Here is an 11616-nt window from a genome sequence, read left to right on the forward strand (position 1 = left end):
TGCTGAAAAGTGCGCAGTCCACTGCTATTGAACATATCACCAAGTGTTTGTACACCTTTTGAGGACCAGAAAGGGTAATTAAAAGGTTGGTTGACATAAGCCTAGATTTTAATTAAATGTACATTTCATAAATATAATATTTTACAATTATTCATTAATTTTCTTTTCAGCTTAATCCCTTTATTAATCAGGGGTTGCCACAGCTGAATGAACCGCCAACTTATCCAGCACATGTTATACACAGCGGATGCCCTTCCAGCTTCAACCCAGCATTGGGAAACACTGATCCACTCTTGCATTCACACACATACACTATGGCCAATTTAGTTTATTAGTTTAGTATATTAGTTTGTTCGTTCCTTCGTTCTTCCAGTTGTTCCTTCCTTTATTAGTTTGTTTGTTCCTTCATTCTTCCATTTGTTCATTCCTTCCTTCTTTTCCGTTTGTTCCTTCATTAGTTCTTCCGTTTGTACCTTCCTTCGTTCTTCCCTTCCTTCCTTCCATACTTACTTACTTCCATTCCTTCCCTTCCTTTGTTCTTCTGTTTGTTTCTTCATTTGTTCTTACTTTCCTTACTTCATTCTTCCGTTTGTTCCTTCATTCGTTCTTACCTTGTTCTTTCCTTGAATCCTTCCTCCATTCATTTCGTCCTTCCTTCATTAGTTCGGTCTTTCCTTCCATTCCTTGTTCGGCCCTTTCTTCATTGCGCCCATTCCTTCCATTCTTCATTCGTTCCATTTAGTTATTGTTTAAGGCAGTTTGATGATTTCAGTCATCATACAGTCGACATCCTTCATTTTCTTATCAGTGACATCCAGTCTATAAACAGGTTGAGGTTGTTCAGTATGATGCGATTTACTTTCTATGTGCGATTTGATTGGACAGGAATCGCAGGACTGATTTTTCTACTTTAGCCAATCCCCATAGACAAGAAATAATAAAGTAGTGACTGCAGTTTGAAGGAAAGTAGTGAAGTAAAAGTACCGATACTGCACTACAAATGTACTCAAGGGAATGTAAATACACATTTTTAAAACTACTTAGTAAATTACAATTCCTGAGAAAAACTACTCAATTACTGTAATTAGAGTATTTGTAATTTGTTACTTTACACCACTGGTTTTAGAAATGTTTTATTATTGTTGTTGTTTGTTTTTATTTGTATCTTTTACAGATTCTTACAATCTCTCTCTTTCTGTGACAGCCAATACAGGCAAGAGCTATAATGAAATAAAAAACAATAAAAAATAAACATTCATAAATTAGCATTAAGACGGTACAATGGCTCAGTGGTTAGCACTGTCACCTCACAGCAAGAAGGTGGCATTTCTGTGTGGAGTTTGCATGTTCTCCCCTTGTTCGTGTGGGGTTCCTCCGTGTGCTCCGGTTTCCTCCAAAGACGTGGTATACACTACCGGTCAAAAAGTTTGGGGTCAGTTTTTTTTTTAAGGAAATTATTGTGTTCATGAAGGCAGCATTTATTAAATGTAAAAAAAGTTAAACTGTTAAATATTTATTACAATTTTTAATAACTGCTTTCTTATTGTATGTAATTTCAAATGAAATTATTACTCCAGTCATTATTGCTTTTATTACTATCATCAACAATAATAATATTAATAATAATAATCAGCATAATAATAATCATTTTAAAATTCTTTGAAATTCTTGAAAATGATCCAATTAAATGGTAAACTACTTTTGAACAGTTATTTTATAGCACAATAACATTTCACAATTTTACAATTTGTACTGTATATTTGATTAAATAAATGCAGCATTGGAGAGCAGGAGAAGCTTATTTTAAAACACATAAAAATGGTACTGACCCCAAACTTTTTGAATTGAATAAACATAGTGTGTGTGTGTGTGTAAATGAGTGTGTATGGATCTTTTCAGGTACTGGGTTGCAGCTGGAAAGGCATCCGCTGCCTAAAACATATGCTGGATAAGTTGGTGGTTCATTCTGCTGTGGCGACCCCAGATTAATAAAGGGACTAAGCCGAAGGAAAATGAATGAATGAATATTATGTACTGTCATCGAGGAAAATGTGAAAGAAATCAGTTATCAGAAATGAGTTATTAATACTATGTTGTTTATAAATGTGATACAGGGGGGCTAATAATTCTGGAGGGCTAATAAATCTCATTTTAACTGTACATAACACTGTATGCAATTAATTGTGATACATTTTTGCCCAGCACTAAAATAACTAAACGTACACTGAGTTCATGTTGTCTCCCATGCTTATGGATCTTTGGTGTTTTCAGGTTGAGCCCGGGTGCAGCGCGCTACTCTTCCACAGGGGGCACCGCTGCTATCTCGATTCTTCTCTCCCTCGGTTAACTCGAGCGCTGCCGTTTGCTGGCAGTTTTACGCGAGGAACTCCCGAACTACTTCGGCAACCCGTTATAACGGTCGACATGGCGACCGAGGAAATTATCAACCGTTTTCTTAAGGAAAGACGAAGATAGTCGATACTCAGTGAGTATGAACGGGTGAGTGTGCATTTGTTGTCTCGTGGTCTGTGGCTTGCAGAATAGCGCATTTTCATTGCATTATGTGTTGGCTTCTGGGTGTGGACCGCACACTGTTGGCTAACGGCTAATCTGATAGCACGTTTGCAGCATTTAGCCGCCCGGCTAGCATTTGCCTTCAGCTATCTTTTGGTATTTTCAGTCAGCTCTGAGACATATCGGATAGTTAATTGGTGAGACGTGAAGTCTTAGGTGCTGTCTTTGTCAGCAAAAAGGATTCCGGCTATATATTCGACTGAAATGGCTATCTCGTTAGCCAATGTACCCTATTAGCTTCGGCAATAGCCGAACTGAACGCTGTGTTTACACGGGCCTCCGTTTACAAAAATAGCTATTTACAGTAATTCACGTGACCGCGTATTTGCATCTATTCTTATCACATGTCATGTTTCCGCCACAGTGTGTCGACGGAGTGAACAATAATCGAGTGTTTTGGTCAGGTTCAGCGGTTGCTATGTTACATAATCGCGGGATCTCTTGAGGTTTAGCTCAAACATATCTCGCACGATCGTTTGATTCACGTTTTTTTCACCTCACCTAAGGAAGTTTGCAACAATCACATCCTGGAGTACACGTTCTTATCTTGCTAACTGTCTGTGAAAAGAAATAAACTAACAAATTACCAACTAGCGTATTGAGACACTGGATCCAGTGAACGTTGTTAGCTTGGCAGCTAATGGAGAGAAACGAAATATTCGAAGTTAACTTGTATCCTTTTCTTTTGTGGCTTGTAAATTGGGCTGATATTATCACGTGGCTATCAGACTTGTGTGTAGACGTTTATGCAGTGCTTAAAATGTATAAAGTTAAGTTGAATTACAAACCAGTTTGCTGTGGGAAACCTTAACACTTAAAGGATGCTAATGTAATAATTAATTAAACATAACTTTATCCGTCAGATTAATCACTGGAAGTTAAAACAGCTGTTTTGTATAACACATTTCAGTTTAAACATAAAAATCAGTCATTCAATATAATGTTCACACATTTCCATAACTTTATTAGAACAAAAATCTACACCCAGTGTGAAGGCAGGTTTAATCATTTGGGCTCTAATTGGAGTCAATAGTATAGTTTACACTTGCTCATTTGACATTTTATTTATTTGTCATTTATCCAAAACGACTTAAAGTGAGGATGAAAGAAGCCCTTCAGATTATTAGAAAGCAGCAGTATACATCCTGTAACAAGTTTAAGTTATGTATTTGTTTATTCATCATAATTAGTTCATCCAAACGTTTCAGTTTACTTATTGAAGCCTCAAGTGGTTTCAAACAACAAAAAAGAAGATATTATAAGAATGTTGGAAACTGGTAACCATTCATGTTCATATTCTTTCTAGTGCTGGGCAAAAATGAATCGCATGCAAAATTAAAGTTTGTTTTGACATAATTTAAGTGTGTGTACTGTGTATATTATGTATAAATAAATAAATAAATATATATATATATATATATATATATATATATATATATGTGTGTGTGTGTGTGTGTGTGTGTGTGTGTGCGTGTCTGTGTGTGTGTGTGTGTATACACATACAATTTCTGTTAACGGAGAGATTTTTTTAACACATTTCTAAACATAATTGTTTAAATAACTCATTTCTAATAACTGATTTATTTTATCTTTGCCATGATGTCAGCAAATAATATTTGACTAGATATTTTTCAAGACACTTCTAGACAGCTTAAAGTGACATTTAAAGGGGGGCTAATAATTCTAACTTTAACTGTATGTGTGTATATATATATATATATATATATATATATATATATATATATATATATATATATATATATATATATGATACAAATTAGTGCTGTACAATATATAGTTTGAGCAACTATATCCCATAGTGTGTACACGCAATAGTCATCACAGGATATGCAGTGCTGAGTCTAAATTATACACAATTGTATTTAATTACTGTATTTATACAGAATATATAAGATTTTATGCAAAAGTTTTAAAATTTCTGTCTTGTTTTTAGTCCAAATATCTAAAGCGAAAACAAGATTATTTTACTTAACACACTGGCGGATATTTTAGCTTGTTTTCAGGAAAAAAAGTCTTTATTTTATTATTTTTATTTCTTCTCAAGTTGAAAACAAAACAAAATTTTTTTTGATCTAAGAATTTTTAGATATTTGGACTAGAAACGAAACAAAGCAACATAAGAAAAGCATTTTTTTGCGTTGTGATTATTTAATTTCTGTAACTGAATACTGTTAGGCTCCCCAGAAAACCTTCAAATCGTGCTATTCTAACCATCTTATGAAACTGTATTCATATTGCAATTTTTATTGCAGAAAAATAAAATATCGCAATATCAGATTTTCCCAATATTGTGCATTGCTAATACAAATTATATATATATATATATATATATATATATATTATTATATATCTTATATATCTTTGTGTGTGTATTACATACACAAAATACACACACATCAAAACAAACTTTTATTTTGGATGATTAATTGCGATTAATTTTTGCCCAGCATTAGTGTCAAAGGCTACCAATCATCTATTCACAATTTTTATATATAAATCTTAATATCAATATTTTTTAAGATTTGAACAAGTGGAATTTGAGGAAATGATGACAATTTTTTCCATTCATGGTTAAAATTTTTATGTTTTTACAGAGGTGCCTTCATTTTATCACTCCATACTTCAGAAGATGCAGTTCAGCAATGACAGAAAAAAGTTATGGAAATAAGATAGATTATAAATAAAAACTTTACAAAACCTTTTTATGACACTTAAATAAAAACTCATAAAAATATGGATAGTGGCCATATTCAGCAAAACAGTATATTACTGTAGTGAATTGTTTGTTTATTTGTTTTAAAGCATGCTTTTGCCTTTTTTTGTTTTGTTTTTTTTACCAATTTGGAAATCCATAATGCTGCATGTGTCACACTATATATATATATATATATATATATATATATAGTTGAAACTGTTTAGACTTGAAACCAGGGACTAAATGTAGTAAACACTTGCATATCTGTTTTAGATGTGTTATTTAATACTAGTGAAAGATGCAAATAGATATGGCGATATTTAATAACTCTGTAAATTATGATTATGAGCATGAACAGTAATGAAACCTTGGGCACTTCCAAATACAGTGAATAAGAATTATTTATTATTTGAACTTTTAGAGTAATGAATGATCAGGTTGTATTTACTGAGGTGTTCATTACAGCGAGACTTGATTGATCAGTTATTGTAATTGTTCAAACATTTACAGAATCTGGCCTACTACATGTATTTTTGGTTGTTATGCCTGTTAAAGTAACCTTTTCTGTAGCTCTGGTCAATATCATGATAATAACATCATGATAAAAGCCTTATTCATTAAAATTGTAATTAATCTTAAAATGAAAATCTGAGATTGTCATAAGTCTAGATGCAAAGCTGGCCAATACTGACCAGTGCACAAATAAACATACACACACACAGTGCTAAAGCAGTGTTTTAATTGCCATCAGTTGTAATATTGTTTGGCACAATTCTTTTCTGAAATAAAGAAATGTTTCTGCTTCAGGAGGATTTAAAGATTTGTTAATAAATATTTAAACTGTATTCTTTTGTTTACATTTTTAGTTTGTTTGTGTAGCAACAGCTGTCTGATGCTGTCCATCTAAAGTTAGCCTGTCAGTTCCTGTTTTTATGCTCTAAATGTGTTGCTTGATCACGTGCATCATGCGAGTCCACCATATCAGTGCATTTATAATTATTGTTTTATTTCCATGTTTGACTGATTCTTCCTTTTGTTCCAGGTTTCAGGTATTACACCATGTGATGATCACCCGGGACGTGTGAACTTATTTAAGAACTCCTGTGTTCAGAAGATTTTTTGATTCCAGTGGAATCTTTCATTCCCCCCTCCATCTATTATTTCCTTTTTTGTTAAATGACACACCACCCAGTCACACACGCACCCAGAAGAAGCCCCCCCACCCTCGTTTACATGTAGAACAACCCTGCTACCATGCCTGTACAAGCCCCACAATGGACAGAGTTTTTGCTGTGTCCGATATGCACCCAGACGTTCGAGGAGACGGTGCGTCGGCCCATCAGTCTGGGCTGTGGCCACACCGTTTGCAAGATGTGCCTCAACAAGCTGCACCGCAAGGCCTGCCCCTTTGACCAGACGGCCATCAATACTGACATTGAACAGCTGCCCGTCAACTCAGCCCTGCTACAGCTGGTCGGGGGTCAGGTGAGGCATTTTGACCATGCTGACTGAGCATTGTGGCCGCTTTTTTTGGTTCACACCACTCACTCTGTACTTCCGTTTTATTTGTCAATTTCTATCAGGTTCCGAAACAGCAACCGGTGGCGCTTATTACGTGTCCAGAGGACACAAAGCATTATGATGAGGCACGACAGTGTGTTGAGGAGCTGGCCCTCTACCTCAAACCCCTCAGCAGTGCACGAGGTAACTGCCATGCTAAGAAAGCTCTTACCAAGTAGTGCTGCAACCCAAGTGCTTTTGTTCCACAAGCAGGGTTTCCGCAGGGTCTTAAAAAGTCTAACATTTAAAAATCGAAATTTTAGGTCTTATAAATTGCTGTTCTAGGTCTTAACTATTTTTGCACAAGTCTTGTTTTTCCAATGTCCATGTTAAGCTACAGCGAATGCTCATTTAAATAATTTTTTGTTGTTGTTGCTGCTTTGGTTTTCGTAGTGTTGTTGTTCTTTATTTCACTAGTCCTAATGTAATTTGCCGTATTACAACTACAAATGAGACCAACATGCAATAGCCAATCAGCTTTCTGTTATTGAACTCGGTGCGCACAGCGAATGTGACATCATCGCTGTGTTTGCGGAGGTTCACTTTGGACCTCCAAATATATATATATATGCTACCGTTGTAGATGGTGTATCCCGGGAAATTTTCTTACCCCATGGTTTCGAGTGTGGTCCTGAAAAATCTTAGTTTTGATGGGTATCTAGCCCTTCGCCTTCGAAAAAATTGGGACACCCCTACCCCTTCACGTGGACGCGCAAAACGAGGGGTGGGGCTAAGGGGAAAGGCTAAGGGGTAGAATTGGGATTGGGCCTAAATTCCACATTTGGTGTGAACCCAACATAAAAACAGGATTTATTTACTTTCAACCTGGCTCATATTTTTGCCTGATTAGACCCAACATATTTTATGATGCATGCTCTCTCTCTCTCTGTCTCTCTCTCTCTGCTGCAGAATTTAACTTCACACGATAAACAGCAAGCAGAGAGAAATGACATGCAGTCATGTAAATAAGATATATTATATATATATATATATATATATATATATATATATATATATATATATATATATATATATATATATATATATATATATTATATATATTATATTATATATATTATATATATATATATATATATATATATATATATATATATATATATATATATATATATATATATATATATCTTTTGTTTGATTAATAAAAGAACAAAGTATACCCCTGTTCTGTTGAAAGGAATTTTAAATAATTTCACTTGTGATCTGGCTCTATATAATGTAATGAAAATTAAATAACTTTATTTGCTGTTGCTGAGGGTGGCATTAAGATATTTTCCTCTCAGTGGCAATACAAAAATTAGAGACGACAGAAGGGAAATAACTGTTTAAAAAACTTCTGTAATGGTTCTGTGATTCAGCATTCCAGTCACGTGAGGTCAAATTTATTTATATACCACTTCATGCCATTCATTCTTTTAAAGCAACTTTCTATTAAATAACAAAACAGTTTCAGTTAAATCATTCTTTAATATCTGGTTGTAAAGCATCTTTCTTCTCTATTCAGGGTGTCTTTGGGGGTTGTAAAAGGTGGTAAATGAAATTAGCCAAAATTAAGGGCATTAAGAAGTAATAAACGTCCTCTGACGAGGTATTACACTTTCGAGCCCAATTTTTTTTTTTTTACCAGGTAAAAAAGTTAATTTCAAGCCCTGACACACAGAATCTATTAGCACAGTTCAACACGGTTTTCTTTACCGTGCTGCGAAATCGGGCCGAGAATGGTTTGTAATCGTGCTGCGCAGTTCTAGGCTCAGTGGAGAAACAACCGTAACCACACCGAACTGTTCTTAGAAGAGCGGCTATTGTTATGCAATAGGGTATAGGTACAGCTAGTGCTTCTTCCCATGCTGATAAGCTTCCGGTGAACGGTTAATGTGACTTTTTTTCCATTTTATACGATTCTTTTTACAGCATCAATGTTGTAATGTTATTAAAATACAATCAGCTAAATAGACTTTGGCATTCATTTAGTTGCTCAAGCGTAAAACAAGATGAAAAGCCATTTTCTGACACGTGCCTGTCAGAATTAGCAGGCTAGCACAGAAGCGCCATTGAATATACTGGGGTAAAAGAAATGTTCATGTTTTAAAGACATGGTGGGAAAATATGTGATTTAATGCAGTGCTTTTTGTACATTCTGAGACCCACTTTATATTGAACATCACTCAGCCAGTGGAGATCGCTGATTTTTCAAGAAAACGGACTTTAAACGTGTCGATTTGGTAACTGCATACAGTTCGCCGGAAGCACTTGACCAAGGTTACTGATGAATTTGGACAAAGGCCCATTGTGACATCTTGATTAATACCTCTGCTTTACTTAAAAGTATATGTTATCTGCAATATGTTATTCCATTTGGAAAGATATTTCATTTACGCCACTACAGTTGCAGCTGGTAGTCGTGCTGGCATTACATTTTTTTAAGGTCTTAAAGGTAGTAAAAGGTATTAAATTTAACTTAAGAAGTTCTGTAAATACCCTGCTATTGAAAGATATATGTAGTCAAAGTTTGCAAAATGACCTTTTAAAACTGGTGTATTTCACTCAAGTGTTCTTTTAATTCCTGGATTGAACATTCACTGTACAATTAATTTAGAAAGCATATAGTTAGAGTTTTAATTTCCTGCCAACTTTAAATCTGTGTGATGGGCATGGGAAATGATTGCTCTGTTTTTTTTTTGGTGTATCCAGGAGTGGGGTTGAGTAATGCTGCTCAGAGCATGCTAAGCCGGCCCATGCAGAGGAAGCTGGTGACTCTGGTGCACTGTCAGCTGGTGGAGGAGGAAGGACGGGTCAGGGCCATGCGGGCAGCTCGATCTCTGGGTGAAAGAACTGTTACAGAGCTCATTCTGCAGCACCAAAACCCCCAGCAGCTCTCATCCAACCTGTGGGCAGCTGTGAGAGCCAGAGGCTGCCAGTTTCTGGGTCCTGGTAAGAAAACAATTGAGGCTCTTTGCCATTGACTGGTACGGTACGGGTCACCTTTATCAGGCTTGCGTTTCCACTGCTAAAAGGGTACCAATGGTACTCTTTTGGTGGGCGTGTTGCACAACAGAAAGTTTCAGTCAACGTCATTTTCGCTTGAGAAAATGTCTACAGTAAAGCTGTACGGGTCGTTCAAATATCATATGAGAAGCACTACTCACAAAACGGATGCTTCATACACATAAATACTTAATAAAGTTTTTAGTAATAAATGTTTATTACTAACTTTTCTATGAACATTATAGAGTTGATTATAACTGCAAATCAATGACAGTGCGAAATAGCCTACTGTAACGTCTGTAATTATATAAAATAAATAAATAAATGCAACATATGAACACATACAGACCCTGACAGTCTCCGATATGTTACCAATTACAGAAAAACTACACGCAACACACATTTAGTCCCTCAGCAGCATGTGAAACTTCTTGTTCCATCATTCCGAGTTCATAATAGTCCGAAAGGTGATGATAATAGTTAAACATGGCGAAAAAATAATGTTCCTTTTTTTCCGGCTTCTCCTTTATTTTTTTCGAGTATCACTCTCGCGTTTGTCAGTTTTCTGACAGGATTGGGTTTCAAAAGCACGTCAATAATCAAGCGCACGTTATTATCATCAGCTCAAGAAGTTTGTTATTTCAAATATAGACGCGCTGCAAGTGCAAGCAAGAAAACAAAACCGCTCGTGCTTCAGACTGGCTCGTAAAAAACTACGGGTTGCAGGGTAAAATCTGCTCTTCTTCTTGGCTTTGTGGCTGTTCATCAAGACGCTGACAAGGTTTGTTTGAGCCCGGGTCAACCACGGCTCGTTATTATATGTATATATAATTCCACTGTAATCTCTCGGCTGTGTGGATTTTAAACCTGCCGGTTCCTTTGTTTTCATTCTGGCCTGTTGCATGATCGAATGACTTATCTCTGTAAAACAATAGCGTTCAGCTGCACGTCTAGCTCCGCCTTTTAGTACACATTCTCATGTTTGGTACCCTTTCGAAAGGGTGCCAAAAAAGTGATACGGTCTGGTAAAAAAGCGTACTACTCAGTGGAAACGGGCTATTGAAAAACCTGTTCATACTCACACATTCAGTTTGTCATGCAAATTCAGTCCAGTTTACACATTTACGATAGTACGATAGTTCACCTAAAAATGAAAAATCTGCAATCATTTACTCACCCTTTACTTGTTCCACTGTTTTTTTTTTTTTTTTGATTAAACACAACAGAAGATATGTTGAGGTGGGGCTGACATTGCGATGTTTGTTTTTTTTGCTATGTATATTGCGATATAAATCTATTTTCACAAAATGACTCTGTTTGGAAAGAATTCATAATTTTACAATGAGAACGTTTACATGGACAACAATAATCTGATTGTAGTACGATTAAGACAGTATTCTGATTAAGAGTCTACCATGTAAACATTGATTTTTGATGACCTTAATCTGACTAAAGTCATAATTGTACTGAACAGAAATGGAATAAATACGTGGAGTATGTGTATTTTAAACGCATTATTAAAGTGGAGTACAGACATGTAAACAACTTAATTAAACTATTACCATCTTGTAGGACTTTTTTCGCTGTGTTTTGCAACAGGATATTCCATATACACACGGCTGTTTGACACTATTCTCTGCACCTACCGAGTCAGCTAAGGACCACAGACACACACATTACGAAATGTGGAGGGTTGTTTCTTTCCATTTAAAAAAAATATCAAATTCTATTAAAATACCAGTCCGTACTTTATACTCTTATCC

At 35.5% G+C, this 11616-nt stretch overlaps 1 protein-coding gene across 6 annotated transcripts in view; it reads left to right on the top strand.

Annotated features, from left to right (window-relative positions):
* Positions 1–2348: 2348 nt before the first annotated feature.
* Positions 2349–11616, top strand: part of rc3h1b (ring finger and CCCH-type domains 1b) — a 33989-nt gene continuing 24721 nt past the window's right edge. For 5 of the 6 annotated variants that reach the window (XM_056472171.1, XM_056472204.1, XM_056472188.1 and 2 more), the window contains exons 1-4: positions 2349–2499; positions 6333–6775; positions 6874–6994; positions 9560–9799. In XM_056472171.1, coding sequence (XP_056328146.1) covers positions 6545–6775; positions 6874–6994; positions 9560–9799 — 592 coding nt within the window. In that variant the 5' untranslated portion in view covers positions 2349–2499; positions 6333–6544. The remainder of the gene's footprint in view (positions 2500–6332; positions 6776–6873; positions 6995–9559; positions 9800–11616) is intronic. The other variant, XM_056472180.1, reaches the window with a different exon arrangement.

The sequence above is a fragment of the Danio aesculapii genome, chromosome 2 (assembly GCF_903798145.1).
Source record: "Danio aesculapii chromosome 2, fDanAes4.1, whole genome shotgun sequence".
Lineage (NCBI taxonomy): Eukaryota > Metazoa > Chordata > Actinopteri > Cypriniformes > Danionidae > Danio > Danio aesculapii.